Genomic DNA, 22,977 nt, shown 5'->3' on the forward strand with positions numbered 1-22,977 from the left:
ATCCTGGAGGCCAGGAGTTTGAGACCAGCCTGGCCAACATGGCGAAACCCTCTCTCTACTAAAAATACAAAAATTAGCTGGGCAAGGTGGTGAATGCCTATAATTCCAGCTACTCAGGAGGCTGAGGCATGAGAATCGCTTGAACCTTGGAGGCAGAGGTTGCAGTGAGCCAAGATCACACCACTGCACTCCAGCCTGGGTGACAGAGCAAGACTGTCTCAAAAAAAAAAAAACCCGACAAAACACTAAACTAAAATAGCTCTACATGTAGTAACCGGAAAAATGATCACTTTTTTTAGTTAAGTGAAAAAAGCAGGTCTCAGACCACACATAGTGTGAGTCAATGTTTATTTTTAAAACTACATATGTGTATACATATAAACAACATTTTTGTTTATATGCAAAGAAAAAAGCCTTAAAGAATTTACAGTAAAATTATTAATGGTGGTCTCTTCTGAGTAGTGGGACTGTGTGTATCCATGCAGTTCAGCTCACAATCTAGTGGGCTGGCTCAACATGTCAACAAACCTAACAGCCTGGGCTGTGTTATAGTAGGGCAATATTCAGGTTTCTTTCAGAATAGAGATCCTTCCCTTCATAAGAGTCTCACCTTAACCTTTTCTCTCTCCAAGAAAGGCACTGCTGACCCAGCTTTATGTATGAGAAATAATACAGAAGTCCCTCAAACAGAGAGTCCTTTGACTTGGTCAAATCCAGCAGTCCTTCTCCATCCTGACATTACTTGGCCTCTCTGTGGCATCTGACACTGGCTTTCTTACTGAAATATTCTCTTGCTTTGCTTTTGGAGACACCACCTGTTACTGAGTCTCTTCTCCCTCTATCTCCTCTGCTGGCTGCTAATCCTTTGCCCAATCTTTAATTATCTGTGAACCCCAGCTAGGGCATTGTCCTTGGCCTCTTTTCTTTCTCCACTTGCCTTCCCTGAGTAATCTTGCCCACTCCTGTGGTCCAGCTACCTGCAGGCAGATGACTCCCAACTACGTGTCCCTAGCCAAAGGTTCTCACTGAGCACGAGACCAAATATCCAGTCCCCTACTGGACATCTCCACCTGCTTATTCTGCAAACACCTCTAACTCAACATTTTTGGTCACAGAATGGCACCACCACCCACCCACCATTTTAGGATCCACTGTCTCTTTCAACCTTATGTTCATTCAGCCATTCCAAGTCATATAGATCTACTTCCTTAATTCTCCCTCTATCTTTTACTCTTCCTCCTCGCCTGTTCTCCACTCTTACTACCCTGATTCAGGTTCTCATCACTTCTCCACAGGTCAACTGTATTACTTCACTAACCAATCTCTGTCTCCAGTCCTGCCCTCTCCAATTCATCCTCTCTACTGAAGGCAAAATGACCTTTTTCAAACACAATTTGATCATACCATACCCTTAATAAAAATCCTCCGATGGTTCTTCATGGCCCTCAAATTAACTTCTAACATAGCATTAAAACTCTGGATGACCTAGAATCTCTTTGGCCTCACCTGTCACCATGTCGCCCTCCTTCCTCCCTCCCCTCACTTTCACCCCTCCCACTCTTTTGCCTCTGTGCACTAACTTCTAGCCATAGAGAGCAGCTTGCATGTCCCTGTTTGGGGTCATGCTGGCTGGCCTGCTCCTACTTCTGTGCCTTAGCTCATACCATTCCCTCTGCCTAGAATATTTAAATGTCCATCTTATCCTCAAAACTGTAAACGTGTTGAGGGCAGAACCTGTACCTTACTCCAAGTTCTATTCCCAGCCCCCCAGCATAGTGCCTAGCACAGAAGAGACAATCCATAAATGTTTGCTGAATTGAATCAGTTAAATGAAAAACATTTACATTTGACTTTCAAATTGGTTTTGTACTGACATTTGAATATGGATAGAGGTGATTAGGAAAATCACACAACTGCAAACAAAATAATGAAACTATACTGTAAAGAAATGAATCCAAAGGTGCTGAGAAAATGAAAAGTTTCTAATTCTTATCCACTGCTGAGAATTTTTCCTGCTTACCACTCCAGGCTTTGTATGAATTATCTCATTTAATTTTTATAACAATGACTTAAATACCATTATTATATCTCTTTTTACAAATGAGAAACCTAAACTCAGTAAGGCACCTTGCCCAAGGTCTCACAGCTAATAAGTGTGGAAGCTAGGATTAGAACACAAGCAGCCTGACTCCACCTCCAGAACCTGCACACTTAACCCCTAATACATTATACTTCTCTGTTATTAGGGACTGGCACACAGGAAGTCTTCAATAAGGCTCTATTGAGATACTGTTATTCACATTCTTGGTATTCCAAAATCAGAAGAGCACAGGCCCTGAGAGGTGGCCGAAGGACAGAAACTTCAACTCTCAGGTCCGGACAGTGGAGTCACTGCTTTTGGCCTGCAGGGGGCAGTACATCCCTCAGATACACCCACAAGAGCCATGCCCAGACTGGTCAGGAGTCTTCTGCCAACACCAGCCAAATCAGCCCAGGAAGCGTAGGTAGGGCTGTAAAGGAGCCCAGTGGGGGATGCGACTTGTCAGCAAGAGGGAAGAATTTCCAAAGAGGACTAACAGCAAAAAGGCAATTCAGTCTGGGGCAAGAAAGAGAAGGAGTCTGGGAAACCCTCTACTAGACAAAAACAGAGCAGAATCATAAATTTCAGATCACAAAGGGAATTTCATGATAACATTAATAATGACAGGCTGCGCATGGTGGCATGCCTGTAATCCCAGCACCTTGTGGGGGCCAAGGCAGGAGGATCGCTTGAGTGCAGGAGTTTGAGATCAGCCTGGGCAACATAGTGAGACCCTATCTCTACAAAAAATTTAAATAAATAAATAAATAAAAGAATTGACTGGGTATGGTGGCACATGCCTACAGTCCCAGCTACCTGGGAGGCTGAGGCAAGAGGATCGTGTGTGCCCAGGAGTTCGAGGCTGCAGTGAGCTATGATCACGCCATTGCACTCAGCCTGGATGATAGAGTAAGACCCTGTCCCTAAAAAAATTATAAAATAATCATAATAACAGCTATTGTGTTAACCACTTTACATATATTAATTCATTTAATCCTCAGAACAACCCTATGAAGTAGGTGCTATAGTTCCCCATTTTACAGGTAAAGATACCTGAGGTACTGAGAGGCGAGGTAACTTGCGAAAAACAACAAGAAGCCAGACCAGGTTTCATATATAAGCAGTCTGGCTCCAGAGCCCACGCTTTAACCCTCTACTATTCCCTCTGGTGATCAGATAGTCCTACATCCTCCTGATTCAGATGAAAAAGATGAGGCTCCATGACCTTTCCCCAAGGTCATAAGTTGGCCAGTAGCTACATCAAGTAAGTTAATGATCTGCAAAAAGTCATTATTTGCTCCATGAAGTTTATGTTTTAAAGTAAGCAGTGCCACTGGCTGGTCTTATGACCCAGGTCAAGTTCCCTGGGTTTAAGGTTAGGGGATTTCTGCATCCCAGCACACTGTTAAGACAAATTCCCTGCAGGAAGCAGTCTTTTGCTCATTTACCAAACATTACCAAATACTCATAGGCATTGGGATAGAATGTTGAGCAAGACAAGACCCGGAAAATCCAGACTAATCTGTATTCAAGGAGCTCTAGGAAAGTCAGGGGACAACACCTAAACAAACAAATGCACACAAAAAGGTGTTATACGGGTCCTAAGATAGTATTGAAGGGGGAACCCCAAGGAGGGCCAAAAGGGCAGAGGAGTCAATTCAGCTGGTAAAGGGGTCAGGGAACACCATGAAAGAGGCAATGCTTATACTGGTCTTAATAATAACTCAGCCAGGCGCAGTGGCTCACGCCTGTAATCCCAGCACTTATTAGGAGGCTGAGGTGGGGAGATCACATGAGGCCAGGAGTTCGACAACAGCCTGGTCAACATGGTGAAACCCCATATCTATTAAAAATACAAAAATTAGCTGGGCATGGTGGTGCACGCCTGTAATCCCAGCTAATTGGGAGGCTGAGGCACGAGAATCGCCTGAACCCAGGAGTCGGAGGTTTCAGTGCGCCAAGATCGCACCACCGGACTCCAGCCTGTCTGACAGAGTGAGACCGTCTCAAAAAAAAAAAAAAAGAAAGAAAATTGGAGACCCCTGGTAATGAGCATCTCTCCATAGTCCCTGCATCACCTCACTCAGGAGCCTTCTTGCAGAGCCCTGAGAATGAAAAGCATCACACTCAGACAATGCTAATTTAGTTGGTGACTAAACTCCCAGTTCAAAGGCAACAAGGGCTGGATGCGCTGGCACTTCTGTCAGATTTTTTGAAGGGCTTTTGCAAAACAAAAATAATAATAATAACGATAACTCAAGGAGACAGGAATAACACAAGAAGTAGAGTGAACAAGAGCACAGAAGCCTGAAACACATAGCATAATTTGAGGAGTATGGTATATGGTAGACACAACAATGGTCCCCAATAATGACTATGCCCTAATCCTCAGAATCTGTGACTACGTTACCTTACATGGCAAAAGAGGCTATAGATGTGATTAAGGTTAAGTACCCTGAGATGGAGAAATTAGCCTGGCTTTTCCAAGTGGGCCCAATCTAGTCACATGAGTCCTTAAAAGTGAAGAAGAGGCAGAAAGATGGGTCAGAGATGAGATGTGAGAAGAATTCAACCTACCATTGCAAGTTTTGAAGATGGAGGAAGGAGATCACAAGCCAAGGAATGCAGGTGGCCTCTAGAAACTAGAAAAGGCAACTAGTCTAGGAAACAGATTGTCCCCTAGAGCCTCCAGAAAGGAATGCAGTCCTACCATCATTTTGATTTTAGCCTTTTATTCATTTTTAGGTTTCAGGAGATGGCATAACATGGTATAAGAACATTTTAGCTTTGTCATTTATTATTTGGTTGTCTAACCTGGGGCAAGTTACTTTAAACTCTCCAAGTCTCAGTTTTTCCATTTGTAAAATGGAAAAAAATTACACTTACTTTCCAGAGCTGTTATATAGATCAAACAAGGTCATAGATGTGAAAGTACTTTGTAAGAAGAGGGGTTTTGTTGTTGTTGTTAAACAATCATAAACAAAAATACAGCATCTCTGAAATCAGATATGATTGACAAAACTTTTCCCAGAATATTCATGTATATAGTGTTGCAAAAATGGAGCATGCCTGCTCACCAGGTTAAGAATACAAGGCCTAACTCCACTGCCTGATCAGCTATTTACTCGATACCCCATGCTCTTTGGTTTCCTTGATAATAAAGGTATCCACTCACAGAGGCCTTATCACTGCCAGCTCCAAAGGCTTTTTCTAGTTGGCCCTCAACTTCCCAGACCACTTGAGGACACTCATTTCCCCTGCCTCTAAGAACAGTCTTTGGCCTGCATGTCCATGTACCGCCCTGACTCTCGTCCTGTCTAACCACACTTCCTTAGTCTCTTTATCTGGCTCCTCTTCTTCCTCCCACTTCCCCAGCAGAGATTTTCTCCCAGGTTCAGTTCTTCAGCCCCTTCATCTTTCCTTTTACTTAGAGAATTCATCTACTAAGGTGATTGCAAGCAAACACTTCCCGGCAGATGACTTCCAAATAAGTATTTCCAGTCTAAATTTTGCATCTGAGCTTGAATCCCGCATCTCCAACCTCCTGCTGGACATTTCCACTTAATGGGTTTATGTAAGAACAAAACTCTAGGGACATTAACTCAAATGCAAATACTGAGAGAAAATTCCCATTTGAGGTATACAAGAAAAGGCACTAAATTCTGATTTAAAAGAGTTAAATTCAAGCAGATGGTAGAACCCATAGAGACAGTCCAATAAAATAAAGGGACATATGGCTGGGGTCCAGGGCACAATGGCATCCTGCTAACCAGGAAGGAACACTGCTCCAGGAGACCTGGGTTCTCATTACATCTCTGGTGCTAACTTACTAGGTGGCCCTGGATAAGTCACTTCATCTCTCTGGGTCTCAGTTTCCCTGTTCATAAACTGAAGTAGGTAAATGCATTTAAAAGGGTTATGACACTGACATTTACAGAGCTCATAGAAATATATAAGAAAAATTATAAGATCTCAGCAGTAAATGTACAAAGAACATGAACAGACAGTTTACAAAAAAAAGAAAAAGTGCCAAAAAAATGCATGGAAAACAATTCATTCTATGCAGCACATGAAAACAAGATGCTATTTTTACCTCTTAAATTTGTAAGATTTAAGAAAATGGTAGGAATGTAAATTGGAACAACCTTTCTAAAAATCTAAGATTCAAAAATGGATCAGGATAGGAGATGCATATCCAAGAGGTATCTGAATTAAGGCCTCAGTTAAGCTGGAGACATGGACAAGCTCTCCGGCTAATCTAAAGCAGCAGCAAAAGACTAAGGGCTGAGCTTTATGGAAAAGCACCCTGTTAGGGGAGAGAGGACAAGGACTGAAGAAACACAGAAAGGAAAGAAACAAGGACACAGAAGGCGAGAAGAGCCATAGAGAAAACTTGTTCAACGTTGTCATTTTCACTCATTTGAAGACTATATTCCTGAGCTCCTGCTGTATGCCACTAATGCTTGAAATACAGTGGTAAATAAAATGTAACTTCTGCTGGCACAGAGTTACTGCCTAGCAAATAAAAAAATGAAGAAGTAAATAATTAAATAGGTGATTACAAACTGAGATAAGGGCTATGAAGGTAACAAACAGTTTAAAAATAGATACAGAACTGGCAACCAGTTCAGTGTCATTTATGTCAACAGAAAGGGAGTATCGATGGTCTCAAATTCACAGTCTGGGAAGATGAGAACTGAGACAAGACCATTGGATTTGGATAGTATGAAATTACTTGTGTCCTGAGAGAATAGTGGTTGTGGGAGAAGACAGCTTGGAATGCTTTTCCCAAAGGATTGGGCAGGCCAGAAATGGGAGTTGTGAGTAGCCAACATTTTTAAAGGAATCTGGCTATAAAAAGAGAGAAATAAGGTGTTTGGAAAAGGTGGCAAAGACAATTAAAGGGGAAGATTTGTGCTTGTCTGAAAGCAGAAAGAGCGAGCCAGTGGAGAGGATAAGGGTGGCAACATAGCGAGAGGCATCATCAGGGCATCCCCATTTTCCCTCACCTCTATGGTCAATCCTTGCTAAATCCAGCCCGTTCTCCCTGATAAGGTTTCTCTAAGGAGCTATTTCATTTCACCATTCTCTCAGTCCTCTAAGTCTTCATCGTGTCTCACCTCAATGTTTACAGCCATACCTCATCCTCATGGCTCACTTCCTCACCTCCTTCAAGTTTCTGCTCAAATGTCATCTCTCAATGAGGCCTACTCCAGCCCAGACCATCCACGTTCCCCATCCCCCTTAACTTGCTTGACTTTTTCTCTTGCACAGTAGTTATCATCTTCTAACATAACTACACAATTTGTTTATTATGTTTCTTCTTTATTGCCTGTCTCCTCACTAGAATGTAAGCTTCACAAGGATAGGGATTTTTGTCTTGTTTTAATCACATGTATCCAGAACACTGCCTGGCACATGAATGAATATCTGAATGACCTCCTATCTGATCTCCTGATTTCTACCTGTTCTTTCTCTATAACACCCTTTTCCTATGCATTTTTCTCTTGGTCACCAGAAACGCTCATCATGTCATCCTATAGCTACCATTAAATGGTTCCAGTAACAGCTGTTTCTAAAGCTCATAGGTTGCTAAGAAGATACCCACCTTCACTGAAGTGCTATTCAGAATAGCAAAGACATGGAATCAATTGAAATGCCCATCAATGACAGACTAGATAAAGAAAATGTGGCACAGATACACCATGGAATACTATGTAGGCATAAAAAAGCACAAGATCATGTCCTTTGTGGGAACATGGATGGAGCTGAAGGCCATTATCCTTAGCAAACTAACGCAGGAACAGAAAACCAAATACTGCATGTTTCACTTATAAGTGGGAGCTAAATGATGAGAACTCATGAACACAAAAAAGGGAACAGACACTGAGGCACTGAGGTCTACTTGAGGGTGGAGGGTGGAAGAAGGGTAATGAGCAGAAAACACAACTATTGGGTACTAGGTTTAATACCTGGGTAATGAAATAATATGTACAACAAGCCCCCATGACACAGGGAGTTTACCTATATAACAAACCTTCACATGTACCCCTAAACCTAAAATAAAAGTTAAAAATCAAACAAAAAAATACTCATAAAATAAAATAAAACACGTTTCTTCTTCTTCTTTTTTTTTTTTTTTTTGGAGACAAGTTCTTGCTCTGTTGCCCAAGCTGGAGTGCGGTGGCATGATCTTGGCTCATTGCAACCTCTGCCTCCTGGGTTCTCCTGCCTCAGCTTCCCGGGTTCTCCTGCCTCAGCCTCCCGAGTAGCTAGGACTACAGGCACGCACCACCACACCCAGCTAATTTTTATATTTTTAGTAAAGACAAGGTTTCACCATGTTGGCCAGGCTGGTCCCAGACTCCTGACCTCAAGTGATTCACTTGCCTGCGCCTCCCGAAGTGCTGGGATTAGAGGCGTGAGCCACCGCGCCTGGCCAAACAGGCTTCTTTATTGTAGGATTTCATCTAGCCTATTAAATGACAAAGTATACTGAAAACCTCTAAAGGAGAGGAAATAGTAATGTGGCATTTTCCGAGCTTTATTTGAACCCAGGACACTTTCTTCAAATAACATCTCACTGGACCACAGTTCTAAGAAATCCACACTTGAAAACAATGGCATCTGGGAAAAGTCCATACCCTAATGGCTAGCTTTTAAGTTTCTTTATAATCAGGCCCAATCACTATCCACCCTTGCCCATTCTAGCCATGCATATTACATTCTAGCATGTGGTTTTCAGGATTTTCAAGCCTCCATTCCTTTACTCATGTCTCTGCCTGCAAGGAGCCAGATCTCATTTTGACCTAGCAAAGTCCCATCTCTTCTATAAAAACCCTTCTCCACTTGCCTAAACAAAAGTATTCACCGTCTCCCCTGTATTCCCACAGACCTTTGTACATCCCTTGATTTTAGCATTTTCACGTCAATCATTATTATACACCTGAATGCCTATTTCTCCAGAGAATGTGGGCGCCTTACAAACATGAACCATGCATTATTCTGTAGCACCCAGCATAAGGCATAGGACAAGGAAGGTACTCAGTATGTGTTGAATGAATGAATGAATATAGATTCTATAAAACACAGATCAAATGATGATCCAAGGCTCTTGCTAATCCTCATCTTGGTAATCAATCTTAACAATTTAAGGGGCTCACCCTGCTATTATTCTCCTACACTAACTTCTCTCACTCTACAGAATCTTTGCCATTAGCATTCAACATGTTAGGATCCTTTTCCATCTTAAAAAACAGAACTTTCTTCAATACCACATTCCCTTTCTGATATTGTCACCTCTCTTTTCTTTCAATACCAAACTTCTTGAAAGAGTTGTCTATTTTGTTTCATTTTCATACATCTTCTTCACTCCTCAAGCTTCTGCCCCTAACCTTACTTTTGAAACGTCCTAAGTAAGATCATTAATGACTTCAATTTGCAAAATCCAATGTGCAATTTTTAGATGTATCTTATTTGGCCCTTTGACAAGAATGGACAAAGCTAACCAATCCCCTCCTAGAAACACTCTTTCCTTTGCATTCCATGACAGCATTCTTTTGTTTTCTTTCTGCTTCTCTGGTCGTACCTTCTCGGTTTCTTCTATAAGTCCTTAAATACTGGTGTGTTTCTGGATTTTAGACTCAGCTCTTGGGTCTTCTTAACTTATAAAGTCATCCTAGGCAAGCTTATCTACTAGATTTTTTTTTTTTTTTTGAGAGGGAGTCTCGGTCTGTTGCCCAGGCTGGAGTGCAGGGGCATGATCTCGGCTCACTGCAAGCTCCGCCCCCCGGGTTCACGCCATTCTCCTGCCTCAGCCTCCTGAGTAGCTGGGACTACAGGCGTCCGCCACCATGCCCAGCTAATTTTTTGTATTTTTAGTAGAGAGGGGGTTTCACTGTGTTAGCCAAGATGGTCTTGATCTCCTGACCTCGTGATCCACTCGCCTCGGCCTCCCAAAGTGCTGAGATTACAGGCCTGAGCCACTGCGCCCGGCAGCTTATCTACTATTATCACACCATTTCCCAGCTCTATGCTGATAATGACTCCCCAGTATATAGTTACAATCTTTCCTTAGCTTCACTCTTGTATTTCTAGCATTCTGTTGGACATTTCTTTTGGGATGTTCCACAGAATAAGTCTAAAATGGAACTTATTATTCCCTCCACCTCCAAACCTGCTGTTCCCTATCTTAATGAGTGGTACTGCCATCCACCTACTTGCCCATATCAGAAACCTAGCCCTCAGCCTTCACTGCTTCATCTTCATTCCCAACATCCAATCAATCTACAAGTCCTTTGGATTTATTACATGTATGTCTCTTGATTCCAACTACAATTTCTTCATCCCCATGATTGATACTCCATCCAGGCCACTCTCATTTCTTATGCAGATGTTTTAGTAGCTTCCTAACTGAGCTTCCAGCCTCTAGGTTTGCTTTTGTCCAACACTTTTCCCACATGGCAACCAGACAGATTTTTCTAAACTGAATATGTCATTCCTCCATTCAAAACTCTTCAATAATAATCCTACTATCTTTAAGATAAAGAGCAAACTCTCAAGCTTTATGGCGGACTAAAGCTACTCTTTCACTGCAGTATTACTAGATCCTGGATAAAAGCCACCTAACCCCAACAAAAAAGTTAGCAGAGGCTAGAAGGGTGCACTCAGGGAGGGGTGGGGTTATCCTAAGGGCTGATATCAATAGCAATGCTGCTGAAATACTTAGCTGTGGGCCAGTAGCGAGGAGGGGAGCTGGGACTCTCATACTGAGGTAAGATCCTTAAGAGGTGTGCTAAAGTATTCCAGGTCAGAGATGGCCTCTGATTATTGGCAGAAACAAAAGAAGTTAATCCCCTTTGGAGGGAAGCTTCTCAATTTAGCCCCACAGAATTCCTACAGATAGAAATACAGGCTGGGCACAGTGGGTCATGCCTCTCATCCCAGCATTCTGGGAGGCCAAGGCAGGAGGATCACTTGGGTACAGGAGTTCAAGACCATCCTGGGCAACACAGCGAGACCCTTTCTCTACAAAACATTAAAAAAATGATCCAGGCATGGTGGCATCTACCTGTAGTCCCAGCTACTCGGAAGGCTGAGGCAGGAGGATCCCTTGAACCCAGGAGTTCAAGGCTGCAGTGAGCTGTGACTGCACCACTGCACTCCGGCTTGGGAGTCAGAGTGAGACCCTGTCTCAAAAAAAATAAAGTTAAAAGAAAAATAGAAATACAATAATGAGTTTGCAATTAAAAATCAACAAGCACATGGGAAGGCAAGTACCATCAGTCAGCAGAAACAATAAATAACAGATTTAAATCCCCAAGAACCATAAATATTAGAATAGTCAGATGAATACAGAAGAACTAGATATTAAATGTTTAAGAAATAAAAGGCAAAATCACAAGAATGCACCAAAAAAAATTTATAAAAATCATTTTGGGGCTGGGTGCGGTAGCTCACACCTGTAATCCCAGCACTTTGGGAGGCCAAGGCCGATGGCTCACACCTGTAATCCCAGCACTTTGGAAGGCTGAGGCAGGCAGATCACGAGGTCAAGAGATCGAGACCATCCTGACCAACATGGTGAAACCCCGTCTCTACTAAAAATACAAAAATTAGCTGGGTGTGGTGGCACGTGCCTGTAGTCCCAGCTACTTGGGAGGCTGAGGCAGGAGAATTGCTGGAACCCAGGAGGCAGAGGTTATAGTGAGCTGAGATCGCGCCACTGCACTCCAGCCTGGGCGACAGAGCAAGACTCTGTCTCAAAAAGAAAAAAAAAAAAAATTGGGGGGGATAAAGCAAATTTGTAAAAATGAAAAACAGTTATTGAAATAAAGAACAAATGGGCTAAATAGCAGATTAGAGTCAGCTGAAGAGAGAATGAGTGACTTGGAAGATATGTATCTGAAGACATTACCACACAATGCTGAGTCAGACAAGGAGATAAAAAATAGATAAACTAAAGGGTATGAAGAACAGAAGACCTAATATGCTTCTAATTATAGAATCTCAGAAGGAGGGAACAGAAATAACGAAAGAGAGTAACTTTTGAAGAAATAATGGTTGTTGCCAGGCATAGTGGCTCACACATGTAATCCCAGCACTTTGGGAAGCTGAGATGAGAAGACTGCTTGAGCCCAGGAGTTTGAGACCACCCTGGGCAACTTAGCGAGACCCTATCTCTACAAAAAATACAAACATTAGCTGGATGTGGTGGTGCATACCCGCAGTCCTACCTACTTGGGGGGCTGAGGTGGGGGGATCACTTGAGCCTGGGAGGTCAAGGCTGCGGTGAGCTGTGATTGTGCCACTGCACTTCAGCCTGGGTGACACAGAAAGACCCTGTCTCAAAAAAAAATAAAAATAAAAATAAAAGATAATTGCTGTAAATTTTCAAAATGAACATGAATTTGCAGGTCCAGGAAGTATAATGTATCTAAGATAAATAAAAAGAAATACAGGCTATGGTAGCCAGTCTACAAGTTAGGCTTCAATGATTATCACCTCCTGGTATTCATACCCTTATGTTGCCTTCCAAACTGTATCAGCGTTGGTCTGTGTGACCAATAGCATATGACAAAACTGATGATATATCACTTCTGAGATTAGGTTATAAAAGACCGTGGCTTCCATCTTGGTTGTTCTCTTGTTTTCTTGTTCTTTCCTGGATCACTTGTTCTGGGGAAAGTCAGCTGCCATGTCATGAGCAGCTCCAAGGAGAGGCCCACATGATGAGAAACTGAGGCCTCCTGCCAGCAATCCTGTGAGCCATTTTGGAAGCAGATCCTTAAGCCCTGGTCCAGCCTTCAGATGACTGCAACCCCAGCCAGCAGCTTGACTGCAACCTTATAAGAGACCCTGTGCTAGAACCACCCAGATAAGCTGCTCCTGGATTCTCAACTTAAAAAAATTGTGTGAAAAAATAAATATTGTCTTCAGCAGCTAAATTTTAGAGTAATTTTTACACAGTGATAGATAACTAATACATATGCCAAGACCAAACAGTTCTGAATGGCTTACAAAGAACCTTCTCCATCTGGTCCAGAATGTCTCTCCAGCCTCATTTCTTGCCACACTCTCTCAAGCACATTACATTTCTAACACGCCAAACTACTTTTAGTTTCTGGAATGCACCATGTTCTCTCCCACCTCCACCTTCTATACAGTTCACGTGATGTACCCCGGCCTGACACATTCTTCAATACCTTCTGCCCTACTCCTAACACATATAGTCATTTTGCTGACTTCTCCCCATCATCAGAGCACTCATCACATTGTATGATGAAGTCTTGTTAAACTGTGTTTCTATTAGACTTAAGGCTCCAAAAAGGCAGGACAATATCTGTCTCCTTCATTATTATGCCTATATAGTTCCCAACACAGGAAAGGTACTCAGTAAATATTTGTCCCTTATAACCCACAGGATAGGAAAAGGCAGGAAGACTAAAGGTTGAAGAAATGTAAACACTCTCAGGCAATGATCCAAATGAAATCTTCAGCATAGCAACTGATGTAACTATAAAGAAACCAAGAAACTCCTATATTCCATACAACCTCAGGTTTAGGGGAGGCTTGGGATAGAGTCAAAACTCAAAGTTGGATGGTTTCCAGTTCCTCCTAAGTCAAGCCCTGTTGTGGTTTCATTATGATCCTTGAATTGAAATCTCCAAACATCAGAAATACCCATTCTTGAAAGCATACTCACAATTACACTCGAACACCAAATAGAAATTTTTTTTTAATTATAATCTTAAAACCTTCAAATCCAGCCTATTATGTTGATATTTAAGTTATGATCATATATAGTATTTGTGGAATGTGCTTAACTATATACATATACATATGTACACATATACATGTCATAAACTAGTAATCACTAGTACCCTCTACTGGTGGAAATACTTTATCTGCTCATATGAATGGTCTTATTGCCCCCTAGTGATTATAACCTATAAAGACAAAATCCAGCAGCAGATGGGAGAATCTCCTTGGCTACAATGATAGGGTCTTATATTCTTAAAGCATCTGATTTTCTCAGATTCCGGTTTATATTACAGGGGTACAACTCTAAGACTCTTGGGGGGCCCTCTGGGGATTTTGCACAGCTCTTCCCAGCTGTTAGTGCCAGTTCTGAAGCTGCTCTCTCTCCTGCTTCTCATGAACAAGAGGTCAAGGGGAGGCAGACCAAGGCAATGGCTGCACTAGTGAGGGCAAGAACAGCAGCTGTGAATGACTGTCCTGGACTCCCTGGGGAACTGGGAGCAGCTTGAGTAACACATGTTGGCCCTCCCTTACGTATTATTCACAGTTGTGTACTGTACTAAAATGGCAATTCAACATGGTCCCTGACTTACCTTTTAAATATCTCCAATGCTATAATATCAAGATGTAACTGAAATGTCACCTCTTCTATGAAGCCTTTTCTGAAGTCCCCAGTATATACCTTGTTTAGATTAGAATAGTACTCAGAACACTATTTACACGTTTTTATTTACACCTACAATATTTCACTGTTCCCATTTGTCTATATGCTCATCTCCTCTACCAAACTCTAAGTTTCTTTTTTTTTTTTTTTTGAGACAGAGTCTGAGTCGCCCAGGCTGGAGTGCAGTGGCACGATCTTGGCTCACTGCAACCTCTGCCTCCCAGGTTCAAGCAATTCTCATGCCTCAGCCTCCTTAGTAGCTAAGATTACAGGCATGGACCACCATGTCTGGCTAATTTTTGTATTTTTAGTAGAGACGGGGTTTTGCCATGTTGTCCTGGCTGGTCTTGGACTCCTGACCTCAAGTGATCTGCTCACCTAGGCCTCCCCAAGTGTTGGGATTACAGGCATGAGCCACCACACCCAGCCCAAATCCTAAGTTTCTTGAGGTCACAAATCATGTCTTATCCATTTCTGCATACCCAGCATCTAACACACTCAAAATGTTATCCATGTGTTATTGCCAGTTTCCAGTCCATGAAGTAAGTACATAAATTAAATGTAAGCATTTAGAAACTTTCATAGTAATTTGACAAGAGTAATCCTATATCTGTTGAATCTAATTTTAAAAACTGGGGCTTGTATTTTGTATATTTCATTTTTCTGATAATTTTTTAAATATATTACCAAGGTATTGGCCTGCAACCAACAGATAATTTTTTAAACAACAGTCCTTTACCAGAGAGTTGAAAGCATTGATAAGGCAGATAACTTCATGTTTGAAGGAGAGAGGAAGGAAAGAAGAAGGGAGACAAAATATAAGCTTTCTTAAAAAATAAAATTAAGAAGGAATATACCTATCCTTGTTGATTTTAACACTTCCCTGGAGGGTATTTTCTTCTTTAATTCTTGTAAGGCTTCAACAAGATTCTCTTTGGTTTGATCAGGAAGCTCCAGCATAGTTTTCCATCTTTTTATGTCTTCTACAACCACAACTCTCTGGGAAAAAGAAAAGTCATTTGGAAAATGGAACATTTTCATTAGAAAGACATCTGCCTTCACCTGAGCTAATGGGGCTCCTACTGACATATGAATTATTGATTATGACCTGAACCAAAGTACAGTGCATCTGATGGCCCCAAATGATGGGTAATTGCTTAAAAGCAGGTACGGCTTAGTGCAAATCAGGAAGAGAGGTGCATCTATTAGGAAAAGTGCAAGTTTTAATTTTACCATCTCAGACACCACTGGGCACTTAAGCAGTGAGAGGCAATAAGGATGAGAAGAGAAAAACAATGCTGAGGTGAATCAACTCTATAGCTCACTTAAGAATGTCTTAATTCATAGGCAAGAACAGCGAGCAGGGAAGTCATAGACATGTTTATGTCAACAATCAAAAGCACACTTCAGTAGTTCCCCACTTCCTAGAGGATAAAATTCAAAACTCTCTCTTGTTCAAATAATTTTTTAAAATTTCAAACACATAGAAAGATACAGAGAGTAACCCACTATTTATAATGGAAAAAATGAACACTTTGCCATTTCACAAAAAATAATAAAACATTATAAAGTTTAAGTACCTTTGTACCCTGCATCAACTCATTCCCCTCTTTCCCTTCCTAGAAGAAACTATGTACCATCTTAAACTTGATATGCATCTTTCCATTAAGTATAAAAAATTAACAGTTAAAGAATCTGGGTAAAGGAGATGGGAAAGTTCTTCACACTGTGTTGCAAACTTTTCTATAGTATTGAAATTATTCCACTAATAATTTTTTAAAAAGTAAAGTGGGAGACTTTTAATTTGCTTTTACAACTACACACAAAAAAATCTCATCTTGGATTGTTATTATCTGAGGGAGGTGGGCACAGTTCGGGAATTGAAGGGGATTCTGGGATTCTGGTAATACTGTTTTTTGATCTGGATGCTGGTGTGTTTATTGTGAAAATTCCTCATGTATACTTACAATTTGTGCAGTTTTCTACATGCATTTTCTATATGATAGTTTGATAAAAGCAACAACAAAAAAGTCTTATCTCTCTCCCTTGGCTGGTGTCTGCTTCCAGCCTAGAAGCCTATGGTGGGAGAAGGGTGTTTGATTTCCCTCTCACTCCAACTTTGCTTCTCTTCCTCTCCAATCCACTTGTTTGGTTTGGTTTCTGACCCTTCCAGGTTCAAAGCCAGGAAAAGGAAAAGAGGAAAGGGGAAGGAAAAGCCTTACTTTAACATAGTGATACTATGCTAATCAGGTTTTAGTACTACCTGGACTTGGCAGATGTTGAAAGCTGACTTTCTTTTTCTCGTATAGGTTACTTTTGCAGTTCCTTGGAAAGCTCCCACTGTTGAGTTCCCATACTGTGGGCACTGTCTCCTTCTGCCAGCCATCCACAAGTCCTCCCGCTTCCCCAGTTTTTGGCAACCCACCTCCCACAGGCTCTCCCTATAGGGATCCCAGTGTCCTTCCAAGTATCTTTGTGGACCCATCAATTTTCATTCAACTCCAGGCCACCCAGTATTTTCTCCCACACTTGCCCACATCTTTGTCCTAAAGAATTCGGCGGGTAACAGCCCTCCCAATATACCCACTTCTCCTTTTGACATCAGTCAGCCACTCTCTGTCTTTAGACTTTCCTAGGCAGAGACTGATCTCTGTCCACCAACCCCAGGAACTAAAGTCAAGTTCTCCAAGTGAAAAAATATCGTGGTACTCTTGCTTCATCCAAAGGAATTCTCTCTCCCCTCTTCCTTTAACTTCAACCTACTTTATGGCTTATGGTGGGTGATGGGTTCAGGATCCCAAAACTGGTCTTCAGGTATTGCCTTCTGTATAGATGGTCCAGAATCTCATTGGGAAATATCACTTGATACCTACTGCTTTGTTCTTGGTCTTTAGGGGTATTAGTAAAAACTGAGACAGTCTTTTTCTATGATCTGTTACAATATAAAATGATATTAGTGTTAAACTGTATGAAAAATAAATCAATAAAGCCAAGGGGAAATTTTGAATAGGAAGAAAGTGCAAATATCATGCCTTTTTTACCAATGTATTTTATTGATTTATCCAAACTGAAACATATAATCCCGGTTGGTTGATCTGTTTTAATAGTATTGGATAGTATTCCATTATTTTTATACACAAATGTCTTAGAATTTTAAAACTATTCCCCTATTAGGCAGTTTCTTTCCCCATATTTTACATGTTACAAACATTGTTTCAATGAACTCCCGTCTATGACAGTTTTTTGTATATTGTCTTCATCTCTTTACTTTCAACTTCTCTGGGTCATTACACTTTACATAGCCTGTGGCTGCTTTATTTTGCTCCCTGCCTCCTATTCCAATCTGAGAATCTCCATCTTTTAATAGGCATGTTTAATCCATTTGTGTTTATTATGATTACTGATATATTTGAACATATTTTCTCTTCTTTTTTTCTTCTTTCATATCTTCTTTTTAACAGTTTTCTTTAATCTATTTTTTTCCTTTTTCCTTTTTTTGTTTTTTATAGATGGGGTCTCACTCTGTTGCACAGGCTGGGTGCAGTGGTAACAATCATAGCTCACTGTAGCCTTCAACTCCAGGGCTCAGGCAATCTTCCTGCCAGCTTCCCGAGTAGCTGGGAGTACAGGCGCATGCCACCGCGCCTGGCTAATTTTTGTTGTTGTTGTTTCTGAGAAGAAGTCTTGTTCTGTCGCCCAGGCTGGAGTGCAATGGCACAATCTCGGCTCACTGCAACCTCCGCCCCCCTCTCCCCCAATCTGTTCAAGCAATTCTTCTGCTTCAGCTTCCCGAGGAGCTGGGACTGCAGGCATGCATCACCACACCTGGCTAATTTTTGTATTTTTTGTAGACATGGGGTCTCACTCTGTTGCCCAGTCAAACTCCTGGCCTCAACTGATCCCCTCACCTCAGCCTCTGAAAGCACATGGATTACAAGTGTGAGCCACTGTGCCCAGCCCCTTTTTTTTCCCTCTATGGTTTGGAAGTTACTTATTATATTTCTATGATTTGAGTGTTTACCCTTATATATATATATTTTTTGAGACAGAGTCATGCTCTGTTGCCCAGGCTGGAGTGCAGTGGTGAGATCACACTGCAGCCTCGATCTCCTGGGCTCAAGTGGTCCTCCCACCTCAGTCTCCCAAGTAGCTGGGACCACAGGTGGGCCACCACACTCTGCTGATTTTTAAATTTTTTTGTAGATGTGGGGTCTCACTATGTTGCCCAGGCTGGTCTTGAACTCCTGGGCTCAAGTGATCTTTCTGCCTTGGCCTCCCCAAGTGCTGGGATTACAGGTGTGAGCCACCATGCTCAACCTACCCTTACAATGTTTAAGATGTATACTAACAGAAATTGATACCAGTATTCTCCTCACAAGCCTCTACTTCAGCAACCCCAATTCCATGGCTTCTCTGCCTATCCCTTATGTACTTTTCTCTTTCATATTTCTGTCTCTTCATTTCTGTATGATACATCCTAAGTTACTTCTTTAGAAATTCTAAGTATTTCTCTTTTTAGCTATGGCTTGCCTGTGTTTAACCTGTTTGATGTGTTTCTGCTTCAATAATGATATTTTTTCATTGGACAAGTTCTGTTTTTCTTCTTCTCCAAACTTACCTGTTCTCTTTTCATACTATTCTGTTCTTATCTTATGGTTTCCATTCCTTTATCTCTGTGAACATGAGGTCTGGAGGCAGGGAACCTAAGGCTGATTCGCACTGACTTCCTAGAACTAAATCAAAAGGAAAACCCCAGCTGGGCACAGTGGCTCACACCTGTAATCCCGGCACTATGGGAGGCCAAAGCAGGCGGATCACTTGTGGTCAGGAGTTCGAGACCAGCCTGGCCGACATGGCAAAACCCCATCTCTACTAAAAATACAAAAATTACCTGGGCATGGTGGCACATGTCTGTCATCCCAGCTACTTGGGAGGCTGAGGCACAAGAATCATTTGAACCTGGGAGATGGAGGGTGCAGTGAGCCGAGATCGCACCACTGCACTCCAGCCTAGGTGACACAGTGAGACTCCGTCTCAAAAAAAAAAAAAAAAAAAAAGGAAAAATGCACAACAAAACCGGTCGCTTGCCTAGTCTTTATTTGCATAGGGGTGTAATTTTGTAACTTCATTTCAGCCTCCTGGAACCAATCAGACATTTGCATAGGGTGTAACTTTGTAACTTCACTTCAGCCTCTGATTAGTCACCTTCCACAACCAATCATACTGGTTGCAGGCCACTACTTCATTTACTTAGGGTGTAAGCCAAGTAACCAACGGGAAGCCTCTAGAGGGTATTCAAACTATTCAAACCCCAGAAAATTCTGTAACCTGCACTCTTGAGGCTGCTTGAGCCAGCTCACACTCTATGGAGTGTACTTACTTCAGTAAATCTATGCTTTCGTTGCTCCATTTGTTGCTTTATGCATTCTGTCCAATTCTTTGTTCAAAATGCCAAGAACCCGGACACCCTCCACCAATAACAAACATTTTAAACATATTTAAGGTCTCTTTGAGATTGTTTTCTTATCTCTACTTCTTGGGGTAGAAATTCTATTACTTACATCTGTCTGCTCATTCTCTCCCTTGCTAATTTATTTTCTTATAGACTTTGTAATTTCTGACCATTAGTTTATCCTTACAAGGGATTCTGTTCTATGGAAGTCCTCTGCATTCTAGGATATGAAGTGTCTTAATAGAGAAATCTCACATTTGCCTTTGCCAAGATTTGAGTTTTCTCAGTTCTAGGCCAGTTTTTATATTAATTTTTTTCAGTTTTGAAAATAGAGTGAATTTAACTACAGCTAGCCTTCTGGATTGGCAGGTTTCACATCTGTGGATTCAACCAACCATAGGTCAAAAGTATTTTTAAAAAAATAGATGGCTGCATCTGTATTGAACACATAGAGACTTTTTTCCTTGTCACCATTCCATTAACAATACAGTATAAAAACTACTTACAAAGCATTTACATTGTATTAGGTATTACAGATTGAGTATCCCTTATCCAAAACGGTTGGGGCCAGAAATGTTTGGGATTTGGGATTTGGGATTTTTCGATATTTGCATTATACGTACTGGTTGAGCATCCCTAATCCAAAAATTCAAAGTCCAAAATGTTCTCATGAGCATTTCCTTTGGGTACCATGTTGGCACTCAAAAGTGTTGGATTTTGTGACATTCTGATTTCAGATTAGGATGCTCAACCTGTATAGTAATCTAGAAATGATTTAGACTATACAAGAAGATCTATATAGAGTATAGGCAAATAGCACACCATTCTATATAACAGACATGAGCATTCGTGGATTTTGGCACCTGTAGGGGGGGTCCTGGAACCAATCCCCTACAGATACTGAGAGATGACTGTACACATATTCATGCATGGTAATAAGAGTGTGGTTCTAATTTATTATTATTGTCAACTCTTTTTCCATCTAAGACCCTGAGAAGGTAACAATCTGCTTCCCTGGACCAGTGGATGGAATTTTTCTAGCTCATTTCTCACAAACATATGGTAGTCCTGTTTCGGCTTCCAGCTTCACATAGGAGATCAATTCTAGCTCCCCACATCACATTAGCCCGAGGTCTTATCTCCCATCCATACTGGCCTTAAAATCCCAGCCCCTAAGCATTATATCTGGATTCAATGTTCCCTGGAACTATTTAGCTTCAGCTCCCATTTACAGCTCTGATTTTGCTTTCCTCTCTCTTCCTGGCACCTAAGGATTTCCCTTTCTTGCTTTCAAGCTCAGCTCTGTATTGGAGACATTTAATCCAGCATTTCTGCACGGCTGGAATCAGGTTAAGAGTTCCACATCAGATAATATCAACATATGGAACTAAAGAAGTCCAAACTCTTTAGCATGGCATAAAAGGCCTTCCATGACTTGGCTCCTGACATTCTTTTCAGTCTCATCATTTGCTCCAGATACGCCAAACTATTTACAGCTTCCTTTTGAATTTCATACCTTTGCCTGGGATGTTCTTTCTTTACCTCATTTACCTGATAAATACTTATTCATTTTTTAAGACTCTCTTCAAGCATCATGTCTTCTATGAAGCCTTTCTTGCCTCTCCTTTACCACATTTTACCATACTCCACTTTGCGTCCCTCTGCAACTTGTATAGACTCCTATTATTGCATCTATGCTTTCTGCAAATACTTACCATCGACAAGGCTGTCTTTCCCTTAAGGGCTGGAACGATTTCTCATTTATCTCACTATCCCCAGTGCACAGTAGGTGTAACTGAACAAAACTATTTCTACCTTCAAGGACTAAGTACAGTACAGTTTTCAGATATGAAATTTTAGGTCAGGAATAGGAAAAACATCAGTCTATTCAAGAGCAAAAGAATTCCATATATATCAAGAAATGTCTCAATCTCTAACTATGGGCCAGAAAATAGATTGCTCAAATTATTTGGAGGAACAAGATAAATGGACACAAAATATCAATAAGGACACTACAATGAGGAGTAGAATAGTTATTGCCAGAAAGAAGATGTGCTTTCCAATATACCATCTGGTTTTACAGTTGTGGATTGCTGAAATGTCAGGTTTGACAAAACCAATTAGGGAAAATGATTCATTCATAAGCAGTTACGTGGGCACCATTCCACTGGTGGGGGCAGGAGGCAACATATTGGCTAGTTGATCCTACAAAGGCAGGAAAGGTTTATAGAACCTTCTGAAGTGATGAACCTAAAAGAATGAGTATACTCTAGGACCTTTTAATTTAAAAAATTCTCTTATTGCAACCAACAGAAGAAATCACTTCCTCTTAAGGGAGTAAAAAGAGATTAACCAAATTAACCTTTACCACTTAAATGGACATTACATGAGCTCTATTGAGAATCACTTTTATAGAATGTGATACGCCTATGGCAAAATTACTTGTAATATATACTGATAACAGAAGTACAATGGTCCTAATATTCCAAGATTTTTATACCTCTTCAGTTTGGCATTCAGAAACTTCCACTTTTTTTTTTTTTTTTTTTCCAGCTCACCTTATCTATAGGGGACAGACTATGAACCCAGATTATCTAGTTCAAATCCCAACTTTGCCACTAATGGCTACATGACTTCAAGCAAGCTACTTAATCTCTCTGTGCCTTAGTTTTTCATCTGTAAAATATAAATGATAAAAGTATACATATCACAAAGCTATTATTAAGATTTAAAGAGTTAATATATGTAAAGCATTAGTTAGCACAATGCCTGGACCATAAAAATGGACTCAATAAATGTTAGTAGTAATCCTTATTACTACTATCATCCTCCTCCTCCTCAGCTTTGGTTTTACTATACAAGCCCCTCCTTTTCCATACATGAAAAGAGGAAACTATTGGTTTTTACTACATACCAGGCACAATGGTTAGCCCTTTCAATATGAATTTATTTATTTCACTCTCATAATAATCATGCAGATGGGGTACTGTTATTTCTGATGTTACTGATGAGGAAACTGAG

At 41.1% G+C, this 22,977-nt stretch overlaps 1 protein-coding gene across 2 annotated transcripts in view; it reads right to left on the reverse strand.

The window, feature by feature from the left end:
* TCEANC2 (transcription elongation factor A N-terminal and central domain containing 2) overlaps positions 1-22,977 on the reverse strand; it is a 55,379-nt gene that overhangs the window by 24,693 nt on the left and 7,709 nt on the right. For both annotated transcript variants that reach the window (XR_008619872.2, XM_003814999.6), the window contains exon 3: positions 15,362-15,503. Coding sequence is in view for 1 of the 2 variants with exons in the window: in XM_003814999.6 (XP_003815047.1) it covers positions 15,362-15,503 (142 nt within the window). In the remaining variant the exon portion in view is untranslated. The remainder of the gene's footprint in view (positions 1-15,361; positions 15,504-22,977) is intronic.

The sequence above is a fragment of the Pan paniscus genome, chromosome 1 (assembly GCF_029289425.2).
Source record: "Pan paniscus chromosome 1, NHGRI_mPanPan1-v2.0_pri, whole genome shotgun sequence".
Lineage (NCBI taxonomy): Eukaryota > Metazoa > Chordata > Mammalia > Primates > Hominidae > Pan > Pan paniscus.